The 12,500-nt window shown below is 42.3% G+C and overlaps 1 protein-coding gene across 1 annotated transcript in view; it reads right to left on the reverse strand.

Moving 5' to 3' along the window:
• The window catches only part of LOC114572568 (nidogen-1-like), a 68,432-nt gene that overhangs the window by 14,205 nt on the left and 41,727 nt on the right, over positions 1-12,500 (reverse strand). The window contains exons 11-14 of the mRNA XM_028604249.1: positions 11,962-12,105; positions 10,964-11,081; positions 3,627-3,745; positions 292-531 (exon numbers count right to left, since the gene is read on the reverse strand). Of these exons, the coding sequence (XP_028460050.1) occupies positions 292-531; positions 3,627-3,745; positions 10,964-11,081; positions 11,962-12,105 (621 nt within the window). The remainder of the gene's footprint in view (positions 1-291; positions 532-3,626; positions 3,746-10,963; positions 11,082-11,961; positions 12,106-12,500) is intronic.

Consider the following 12,500-nt stretch of genomic DNA (forward strand, 5'->3'; position numbering starts at 1 on the left):
GAGGTCCTGGTATTAAACCATTAATGATGGCTCCATTCCACTTAGGAGAGACCCTGGTATTAAACCATTACTGATGGCTGCATTCCACTTAGGAGAGGTCCTGGTATTAAACCATTCCTGTATCAAACTCAGAATATTGTCATATTGGGAATAATAGTGGATGACGATTAAAATAACCAATATACCAGTGTTTCAGGCTTTAGGGTTGTTTTTAGCAGTGGGGGCAGGTCTGTCCGCCACTACAAATTCAACACGGAAACACCGACATGTGTAATCGGTCAGTCGACTCACACAGAGGGGTGCTGCCGGGCCCCGTGCGGGTGTTGGGGACTTCCTGTCCGCCGCCGTCCACGCACCAGCACTGCCCGATGGCGGCGTGGCACTGCGTGGGCTCGTAGGCTCCGTGGGGGTCGCACTGCGGGACGTACTGGCCGACGGCCGGCCGCGGACGGAAGAAGGAGAAGATGCCGGAGCCGGAGGTGGCGGTCTGGGCGCTCTCTCTGTGGCGCTCGCACGCCGTCTTCTCGCGCTCTGGACACACACACACACACACACACACACACACACACACACACACACACACACACACACACACACACACACAAAAAGATCAGAGTGACACAACAGCGACGACGACAACGACACTGTGAAGGCACCAGGGCTGTGCTCGATTGAAGAAATTCTCAGTCCACTAACACTCGTTCAATCGTATCGACTAATCGACTAGTTGGTTTAATCGACAGATCTGTAAATCTGTAAATCGTGCTGAAAGCACCACTTTAGTTCTTGTGTTTACCAGAGATGTTCTCGTACCTTTCTTGGAAATAAGTCATTCAGCATGAAAACAGCATCAAACATGACTAACAGGACTAAAGAGATCTAAGCTGACTAAGACCAGAACCACCGATTAGTCGACTGATCCACTAAGAGGGAGCAGCGAAACTTTTTACAATGAAATTGTAAAAGGATATTTTTTTGGGGGCATTTTGATGTTTTTTTATGAACTGGACAGGCCGATATGAGAGGGGGGAAGACATTGCAGAAAACCGTCACAAGTCACAAGACAGGGTGTAAAGAGGAGCTGCAGCAATGTGCAGTACAACCAAAAGATGGTGTTTTTTTTGATAATTAAACCATGTAAACCTGTTCTGGTACAACCTCAAAATACAATTTTGAACCTGAAAATGAGCAGAATATGGGAGCTTTAAAGTAACATAACACAGAACAGGACAGTAGCATAGTAAATGTCCTTTTTTTCCTCACAAGTTATCGGTAAAATATATCAAACTCTGCTTAATCCGCCCCCCCCCAGTGTAATGTTATGTAACTTGATTTGGTGTTTTCTTGCTGCTGAGCAGGTTTGCGTACGTGGCAGCTGTAGATAAACGTGCGAGCGAGCGGTGGAGACGACCGCAGATTAAAGACGAGCAGGAGGCTTTTCATCTCCGCGGCCACATCTGGCACATCAGCTCCCCTAACACTCTCCCTCCCTCCCTCCCTCCCTCCCTTATCCTCAGGGTGTCTGCGAGACGAACCACAGAGTCCCGCGTGACAGACAGCAGCGTGTCCTCACAGCGCCGCGTCTGATAACGGCAATCAGACCAACGGAAAGAGCACAGGAAAGGGATAAAGAGATAAGATAAGCTCCCGAAAGATGGGCCAATCACATTACAAAAGATCCCACCCACCCCCCCTTCAAAACTCTCTCTAGTTACTGCCAGCAGTCCGCTGCTATGAAGTCCCTCTAGCCAAGTTAGCCACTTACAAACTCTTTCATTCCCACTGCCACAAGTAAGTAAAGTAATGACCCAGACACCCACGCTGACACTAGGCCACTTTGCACACATGTAACGTTACTTTATCCTGTGTGAATTACTTTCATAAACTATTGTATGTTTACTTTGTTTTTGCACAGTATGTTTTGGGGATTTTTGAATGAAGACCAAAGATCGCCCTGACAAAAGGAAACCGAGCAGCTAACAGTCAGAGGAAGGAAGTAAGAGATGCTGTGACGAGTTATGACAGAAAGATTATGCCTTGTAGAAGCCGGTGGGTCGTAAAAAGAAAAAAAAAAAAAAAAAAAAAGGACTAAAGTATGACAAAACTTTGGCACGGAGGAGTGAGCTGTAATTAGCTCTCCCAGCCTCCCGACAGCTGGAATCACCGGAGGGGTGTGCAAGCGCTGCGACGACGCCAAACCACAGACACGACAACAACAACAACAAGGAACCTACCACTGAGGACTACACTTTCTCGGGGGGAATAAATGTTGGTGCATCAAGGTAGCAAAACACAAGACCAGGGCTCCAGACTAACTTTTTTCAGTAGGAGCTCAGTGGCCCCCCCAACTGAAAATTGTAGGGGCACACACACCGTAAATCAACATGCTAACAAATATTCACATTTCTACTAATTTCTAGGGCCGCCACCTCTTAGTGGATTAGTCGACTAATCGGTAGTTTTGGTCTTAGTCAACTAAGATTTCTTTAGTCGATTAGTCATTTTTTATTCTTATTCATGCTTAATTACTCATTTCCAAGAAACTTCTGAGCACATTTATGGTAAACACAAGATTTAAAGTGGTGCTTTTGCAGGATTAATTGTGGAGAAACTCAGTTTTACAGATGGTTAATTAACTACATTTATATTGTGCTTTTCTAGTCTTAACCACCTCTCAAAGCTCACAGCTCTGTCAATTAAATCAACTAATCGATTAGTCGACAAAATCCTATAAGTGTTAGTCGACTAAGGAGTTCTTTAGTCGAGGACAACCCTACTAATTTCCACTAAATAAAATAAAATAAAAATAAATATATATATATATATATATATATATATATATATATATATATATATATATATATATACGCGACCATTTGGTCACAGTCTGCAGCCCTGACAACTGGGCTGGGCAATATATCGATTTTATATCGATATCGTGATATGAGACTAGATTTCGTCTTAGATTTGGGATATAATATCGTGATATGACATAAGTGTCTTTTCCTGGTTTTAAAGGCTGCATTACATTAAAGTGATGTACTTTACTGAACTTACCAGACTGTTCTAGCTGTTCTATTATTCACCTTTACCCACTTAGTCATTATATCCACATTGCATACAATGATGCAATGAGGCTGCTGCTCCGTGTCCCTAGGTGGCACAGTGCCAGCCATTTGTTTGTGTCCACTAGCTGTGAGGCACTCTTAAGACAGCTGATGTTTAGTTTCATGTATCGCCTGGACAAGTCAGAGAACCACATAATTGAAGCTTTAGTCAGCCCTGTGAAAAGCTGTTACATATACACTTCTAGGTTAAGACAGCATTGGTGCAATAGCCTGTATATCCTATAGGTTAATATGTAATTATTATGTATTTTTGTATCTCTTTTTTATACTGTATTATGTGTTATATGGACCTGGGTCTGCAATAAAGCTTTATATATTACTGATGATTACTGATCTAAACTCTCATTGTGTAAATATTTTGTGAAAGCACAGATACTCAACATTACAATATCGCTGCGGTATCGATATCTAGGTATTTGGTCAAAAAATATTGTGATATTTGATTTTCTCTATATCGGCCAGCCCTACTGAGCGTGGACTAAGGCGGCAGTCACCTACCTGACGACGCCGGGCGGCACTGGAAGCCGTCGCCGTGGAAACCAGGGCGGCACTGGCAGTTGTAGGAGCCCTGCGTGTTGGAGCAGAAGGCGTCGTGGTGGCAGCGATCCTGCTGGACACTCGCCCAAAAAACAAACAAACAAAAAATACAGTAAAATACAGAAGATGAAGTGATGTTGTGAAAGCACTGCTTTTTAATCCTACAATATTGCGGCAATATTGATCGGTGTATTTGGTAAAAAATATCGCGATCCTGCTGACATTTTCTCAGAGACTTCTACAGAAACAGCAACGTGGTATCATGACTTTGCGTAAACATACAGTTCAGGCCAAAAGTTTGGACACACCTTCTCATTCAATGTGTTTCCTTTTTATTTTCATGACTATTTACATTGTAGATTCTCACTGAAGGCATCAAAACTATGAATGAACACATATGGAATTATGTACTTAACAAAAAAGTGTGAAATAACTGAAAACATGTCTTATATTTTAGATTCTTCAAAGTAGCCACCCTTTGCTTTTTTATTAATAAGGGAAAAAATTCCACTAATGAACCCCACAGTTACCAGAGTCTCATCAACAGTGAGTCACTGGAAAAACAAATAAAAAACAGGTAAAATACAGAAGAAGTTTTCACACCTTTTATGCGATTGCATAATTCAATGCATAATTTATAATTAATTTCGCCGCATAAATTGATGATTTCCGCGCAAAATAGGCGGCGCTTTGCATCATTTCATAATCCCCGCATTTTCGTTTGCAAAAAAAGTCCCATAATATATCTTAGCAGAAAGTTGAAAAATGTTGTGTTAACTTCACACAAAAGCAGCCATTTTCCCCTGTTGCCATGGGAACGTTATGAAGTGACGTAATTACTAGACGTGAACATCATCGAAAAGCTGGATGTTGGGGGGGGGGGAATGTGACATGTACTTTGAGTCTCTTAAGTTGGTATCCAATAAGAAAGCTATCTTAATATCTGATGTATATATTATTAACGATTTTTCAAAGTCTCTCTTTTGTATCTTTTATTTCCCTCTGTTTAGACTATTACTTTTTTACGTTCATATTATATTATTTGTATATATTTTGGTATCTTATTTGTTTACGTATTGCAATGACTGAATATCTGTAAACTATTTTTGGAAATCATTTTTTTTTAAAAGCAGGGTGTTTTTGCAAGTTCCCGCAATTTCATCGCATAACATTGCATAAATATCCTGCATATTCCATCGTATTTTTTAAGAAAATCTCTGTAGTTTGTTCACTGGGGTCCAAATCAGCTGATGAGTTTGTAAACTTGGAGTGGTTTCTCCATTTTTTTTAAGCAGTGGGGGCAGGTATGTCCGAACAACCTTCTCTTCCCCCCGCCCAATAGAATAGTTCTACTTGTTGTTAAATTATGTGAGGTGCATTATGTCGGCAGGATTATTTAAAAGGCAACCGCGGGTACACGTTTTGTACAGCCCTATTTCTGATACGGTGGCGGCAGAAATTGTGCCGTGGTGGGCCGCCACCATAGCCTGGGTAAATCCTGATGAACTTCCGGCAAATTTGAAATCTGCTCTGCAAGTCAGTCTGGCGAAGAGCCCATTCAAACCAATTTCCAATTAGTGCTGCCACCTCTTAGTGGATTAGTCGACTAATCGGTAGTTTTGGTCTCAGTCGACTAAGATTTCTTTAGTCCATTAGTCATTTTTTATGCTTATTCATGCTTATTTACTTATTTCCAAGAAACTTCTGAGCACATTTATGGTAAACACCAGATTTAAAGTGGTGCTTTTGCAGGATTAATTGTGGAGAAACTCAGTTTTACAGATGGTTAATTAACTACATTTATATTGTGCTTTTCTAGTCTTAACCACCTCTCAAAGCGCACAGCTCTGTCAATTAAATCAACTAATCGATTAGTCGACAAAATCCTATAAGTGTTAGTCGACTAAGGAGTTCTTTAGTCGGGGACAGCCCTATTTCCAATGTCCCCAAAATCCAGGCACCAATCACAACCGCTGAGGCGGGCTCTACACGATGACGAGAGCGCAGCGACGGCGAGCAGCTTTTTGTTTACATTCAACAATGACGGCCACCGCTTCGGCAGAAACCTGTTGATGCCGCTGTCGCTGCCACATCACCCGGATCGTTGCTCTGATTGGTTGAAGGACTATCCAATGGCGCCCAGAGGCATTTGAGCGCCGTCCGTTGGTGATGCCCCACTTTTTTGGAAATGGGCTATGAATGAAGCTTCCCCAGACACCCCCTGCTGTATTCACACCTGCACAAACGAACCAAAGGAGGGGACCCAACTCTGGAGTAGGGTTGCTCCCTCTTAGCAGATTAGTTGTAGAGATGGCCCGATACCATTTTTTGCTTCCCGATACCGATTCCGATACCTGAACTTGTGTATCGTCCGATACCGAGTACCGATCCGATACCAGTGTGTCATATATTTTATTATGTTTTAACAGCTGTATACTACTATCTCTGTATGGATGTGATATGATGTATAACAGCTGTATACTACTATCCCTGTATGATGACATGATGTATAACAGCTGTATACTACTATCTCTGTATGATGATATGATGTATAACAGCTGTATACTACTATCCCTGTATGGATGTGATATGATGTATAACAGCTGTATACTACTATCTCTGTATAGATGTGATATGATATATAACAGCTGTATACTACTATCCCTGTATAGATGTGATATGATGTATAACAGCTGTATACTACTATCCCTGTATAGATGTGATATGATATATAACAGCTGTATACTACTATCTCTGTATGATGATATGATGTATAACAGCTGTATACTACTATCTCTGTATGGATGTGATATGATGTATAACAGCTGTATACTACTATCTCTGTATAGATGTGATATGATGTATAACAGCTGTATACTACTATCTCTGTATAGATGTGATATGATGTATAACAGCTGTATACTACTATCTCTGTATAGATGTGATATGATATATAACAGCTGTATACTACTATCTCTGTATGGATGTGATATGATGTATAACAGCTGTATACTACTATCTCTGTATGGATGTGATATGATTTCTATCTTTGTGAAACATGAACAAACACAAACAATGAATGCCACAGAACTTTCTTTTATTCTCCAGTTTGACAGTCAGTTATAACGGAAGAAGAACATAAATAAACTACTTTAATGTAGATTTTCTTCAGGGCTTTATTACGTGGTATCGGATCGGTGCATAAACTCCAGTACTTCCCGATACCGATACCAGCGTTTTAGGCAGTATCGGAGCCGACACCGATACTGGTATCGGAACATCTCTAATTAGTTGACTAATCGGTGGTTCTGGTCTTAGTCAACTTAGATCTCTTTAGTCCATTAGTCATGTTTGATGCTTTTTTTCATGCTGAATGACTTATTTCCAAGAAAGGTACGAGAACATCTCTGGTAAACACAAGAACTAAAGTGGTGCTTTTAGCATGACTCTTTGTGGAGAAACTCAGATTTACAGATCTGTCGATTAAATCAACTAATCGATTAGTCGGTACGATTGAATGAGTGTTAGTGGACTGAGAATTTCTCCAATCGAGCACAGCCCTACTCTGGAGACAGTGAACCGAACTTAATGAGGCCGGTGTGAAAGCACCCTAAAAGAAATCGACTGAAAATGTCCCTTTGAAACTTCATTTACACAAATGTATACTGAACAAAATTATTATTTTGCTTTTGGCCCCATTTTTCATGAGCTGAACTCAAAGATCTAAGACTGTTTTCTATGTACGCAAAAGGCCTATTTCTCTCAAATATTGTTCACCAATCTGTCTAAATCTGTGTGAGTGAGCCCTTCTCCTTTGCCGAGATAATCCATCCACCTCACAGGTGTGGCACATCAAGATGCTGATTAGACAGCAGGATCATTGCACAGGTGTGCTTTCGGCTGGACACAATAATGCTACGTTTCCACGTGGCCGGCTATTTTCATAAACGGACATTTCAACCTCTCCATTTTCAAAAATAACATCGTGCACAGCTGTTAGTTTTCAGAAAAGTGTTCGTTTACACGTCCCCGTGTATATATATATATATATATATATATATATATATATATATATATGCCGTCAATGCAGCCGAGAGCACGCCAAACCTGTAGGTGGCGGTGTAAACGCGAAGCTCAAGCCCACGTTAGCCAATCAGAATCCAGAAAATAGCAATAACAGCAACCAATCACTTCCTCTCTTTCTCTCTCTCTCGGCTGCCTAAACCTCCGTTTGTCTCAGTTTACGTGCAAACGAAGATCTCAAAAATCTCCACTCTGGCCGGAGTTTTTAGAAAGACTCGGTTTCAGAGGAGAATTCCCCGTTAGCGTGTAAAGGAAGGACACAAACGAAGGGACATGTCTCCGTTTGTAAAAAAATAACCACGTACGTGTAAAGAGGGTCTAAAATGTGCAGTTTTACTGTATTGGAGTGTTGTTAACAACAAACTAACACAGATTTAGACAGATTTGTGAAGAGTATTTGAGATAAATAGGCCTTTTGTGTACATAGAAAAAGTCTTGGATCTTTGAGTTCAGCTCGTGTAAAAATGGGGACAAAAACAAAAGTGTTGCGTTTCTAATTTTGTTCAGTGTATTGTCGTGGTGGAAACTTTACCAAAACTCATTCTGCTTTTTCCACCACGTCTCACAGTCTCGACACCAACAGCAGAACAAGTTCCCTCACTTTTCTTTCATTCATTCAGCTATTCCCGCAGGTTAAGCTGCTGTAACAGCTGGACAGTTTTCTCGTCCTGCTGTTTTCTCTCCACATAAGAGCATTCTTTAGCTCAGGCTCTGCAGACTTTGGGAGATGTATATACAAGAGATGAGCTGCACAGCTGTAAGGCAGTTGTCTGCATTTCCTGCCCAGGTGGAAACATTTCCTGTGCGAGGGGCCCACGGGCGGCGTTGGCTTACAATACGCCACGCTGAAGAAACTGACTGAACTGTCTCAAACTCTGCAAGTCCACATGGGAAACTGCTTAATGATATGATATGTACAAAAGCATTTAACCCTTCTGTTGTCCTTGGGTCAAATTTTGGTTTCCTTCAACCAAATTGTCAAAAATAATAACGCGGATGGTTCCATACAGCGCTCTTCACAAGTTAAATAAATGATCAGTTCACTACTTTTAGTGAATTTGGGTGTTTCAGTCCATTTTAAAGCATTTGGAGAAAAAAAATGATAAAAGAACGTCAGAAAAAGTGACGAAAATGTGGTGAAAAAAGCTTCAAAAACGTGGGACAAAAACAAAACCTTGAAATAAAGCGCAGAAGAAATCAACAAAGACATCGGAAAAAGCGACAAAAAACGTGGGGAAAAAAAAGCTTAAAAACGGACCAAAGCTATAGTGGCAACCAAAAAAAAATAATTTTTAAATTTCGACCCAGAAAAACTAAAAGTCGCAGGTCGACAGGAAGACAACACAAGGGGTTAAGAGGTAGTAACCTGCTGCCAAGAAGCTCTTTTCCGATGCCTTTGGCTTGCACAAAGTCCTCTTCCCGAATAGGTAGTTTAGTTTGGTACACGGAGAACCAGACGCTGTACAACGAACCACCCAGGCCCTCTGAGCGACGGCTGAACAAGAGAAGAAGAAACCAGCGCTCCGTCCATCCAGACGCCTCTTCAACATTACGGCACAAATCTTTTGTATTTGTGTTCCAGCTCCGACTACGTGAGCTCCGTCTCGGTGTAACGTAGAGTTTTTCCCTGCGGGTCTCTACGACAGCCAATCACAGACATTAGTCAGATCCCGGCGCACGAAAACAACCAGATGTTAAGAACAGCTTCCTCCCCCACCGCCATCGCTCTACTGAACACTTGATAAGTGGGGGTCATCCCCTCTTTGGCCACTAGACCCTCTTCTCTACACATTACATACCTTATCATTCCGATATGCATCTTTGCACACTACTTTGCACTATTACTTAATGTAATGTAATGTAATATTTAATGTTAAAACACTTAACCGGAAATGCCCCCGCCGCCTCTGAAAATCTGACGAAAATCTTTTAAACTGACCTTTGTTGATCTGAAGTGAAGACAGATTCAGCAACTGCACGGCCTATTTCTCTCTTAAAGGTCCCATGACTTGGTGCTCTTTGGATGCTTTTAAATAGGCCTTAGTGGTCCCCTAATACTGTATCTGAAGTCTCTTTTATATAGACCTTAGTGGTCCCCTAATACTGTATCTGAAGTCTCTTTTATATAGACCTTAGTGGTCCCCTAATACTGTATCTGAAGTCTCTTTTATATAGACCTTAGTGGTCCCCTAATACTGTATCTGAAGTCTCTTTTATATAGACCTTAGTGGTCCCCTAATACTGTATCTGAAGTCTCTTTTATATAGACCTTAGTGGTCCCCTTAGTGGTCCCCTAATACTGTATCTGAAGTCTCTTTTATATAGACCTTAGTGGTCCCCTAATACTGTATCTGAAGTCTCTTTTATATAGACCTTAGTGGTCCCCTAATACTGTATCTGAAGTCTCTTTTATATAGACCTTAGTGGTCCCCTAATACTGTATCTGAAGGATACAGTATTATATATAGACCTTAGTGGTCCCCTAATACTGTATCTGAAGTCTCTTTTATATAGACCTTAGTGGTCCCCTAATACTGTATCTGAAGTATCTTTTATATAGACCTTAGTGGTCCCCTAATACTGTATCTGAAGTCTCTTTTATATAGACCTTAGTGGTCCCCTAATACTGTATCTGAAGTCTCTTTTATATAGACCTTAGTGGTCCCCTAATACTGTATCTGAAGTCTCTTTCCCGAAATTCAGCCTTGGTGCAGAATTACAGCCACTAGAGCCAGTCCCACAATGAGCTTTCCTTAGGATGTGCCATTTCTGTGTCTGCAGCTATTGATGAGGAGATGGGGGGGGGGCAAGGTGGAGGGTGGGGGTGTGGTCTTGACCAACTACCATTTTGCTTGTTTGAAAGCCATGATGTCTCTTTCTCTCTCTCTCATGGGGGGGCAAATTCTCTGGGCGGGCAAAGCTGAGAAAAGGGAGGTAACCTTTCCCCTTATGACCTCATAAGGAGAAGATTCCTGATTGGTCCATCTGAGCTTTCATTTTCTCAAAGGCAGAGCAGGATACCCAGGGCTCGGTTTACACCTATCACCATTTCTAGCCACTGGAGGACCATAGGCAGGCTGGGGGAACACATATTATTGTTAAAAATAAAAGTGAAATTTTCATGCCATGGGACCTTTAAAATGTTTTCAGAAACACGTTTCCGTGAACTATTTTCGTAAAATCTGAGATCGTATTCTGAACGAGCCGCCCGTTACGCTCTGTTGTGAAATCCGGGAGAGGCCAGACCCACGTGAGGCGATCGTCCAATCAGCTGCCGGTCCACGTCCCTTGGTCCCGCCCCCTTTCCGCTCCATTCCACCTGCACGATCTGTTCTGCGCATGCGCAACGTTAGTTTAGCTAATAGCTAATTCGGCGGACGGGAAGCTAACGTTAGTTTAGCTAACGGTTAATTTGGCTAACCGCTAGCTGATTGTAGCGGTCTGCCGTTAGCCTCCACAGTTAAGCTAACGTTAGTTTAGCCAACAGCTAATTCGGCTAACCGCTAGCTGAGACAGCATGCAATAACTTTAAAAGACCCTCAAAATAAAACTTGAAAATAAACGTTAACATATATAACAGCTGTTACGTCAGCTCTACTTGTGCTCATTTAAAATCCAATCACTCAACACTCGTCTTTATTGTTACTATAAAGTCTTAATGTTGCTGTAGCCTGTTTCTCTCGTTATGTTTGATTTAACGTTATTTTAGACCAAATCTAGCTGTCCGTTCTGCCTGCACGATCCGTTCTGCGCATGCGTTATTTTAGACTGAAGGCTGTCGGCTAGCGGTTAGCCGAATTAGCCGTTAGCTATCCCGGTGGAGGCTAGCGGATCGTGCCGGTGGAACGGATCGGGTACCGACAGCGTCCGTCGTTCCACACTGAACTTGTCACCCGTTTTCAGGGGGGTACATCCGGGTACTTTCAGTGCTCTGACTTTTTGCTTTATCTCCACGATATACTTAAAACTCAGCGCTTGAAGTGGGCAAAGCAGGAGACACTTTGAGACACAGCCCCATGTGCACTTGTCTTGATGTTATCTCTTTGAGTTTTGTATTGCTGTATTCATTTTTATTGTTTTATTAATATTGTGTTGTGCCTCTGTTGTATGTTATTGTTTATTCACAGACTGATGTTCAGCACTTTGGTCAACAGTGTTGTTTTTAAAGTGCTTTATAAATAAAGGTGGATTGGATTGGATTATCTCGACTCACCCCGACACACCCGGCCGTCGCCCACGAACCCCGTCAGGCATGAGCAGACGAACGCCGAGCCCCCGGTGTAGCTGCAGAGCGCCCGGTCGGCGGCGTCGCAGTCGTGGCTTCCCCTCTGACAGTGGTCCACCGGGCGGGTCTCCTCTGGGGGGGGGAGACAGACAGACGACATGTTAGCCACGTTACGTTACGGGTGGAACAGGAGAGTAGTGCTGAGTCTCAAACCGCACACTTCTGTCAGTATGCTGCTAATGGTCACTGACTACTTCCTGCCGTAGTGCCACTTCGGATGGTTAGTGTCGTCCCAAACGGACCACTTACGTTAAAACACTCGCCCCGCCGCCTCTGAAAATCTGACGAAAATCTCTTAAACTGACCTTTGTTGAGCTGAGATGAAGATTCAGCAACTGCACGGCCTGTTTCTCGCTTAAAATGTTTTCAGAAACACGTTTCGGTGAACTATTTTCGTAAAAAACGAGATTGTATTCTGAACGAGCCGTCGTTATTCTCTGTTGTAAAATCCGGAAACCCCCTGGCTT

Source organism: Perca flavescens, chromosome 2, assembly GCF_004354835.1.
Source record: "Perca flavescens isolate YP-PL-M2 chromosome 2, PFLA_1.0, whole genome shotgun sequence".
In the NCBI taxonomy this organism is placed as follows: domain Eukaryota; kingdom Metazoa; phylum Chordata; class Actinopteri; order Perciformes; family Percidae; genus Perca; species Perca flavescens.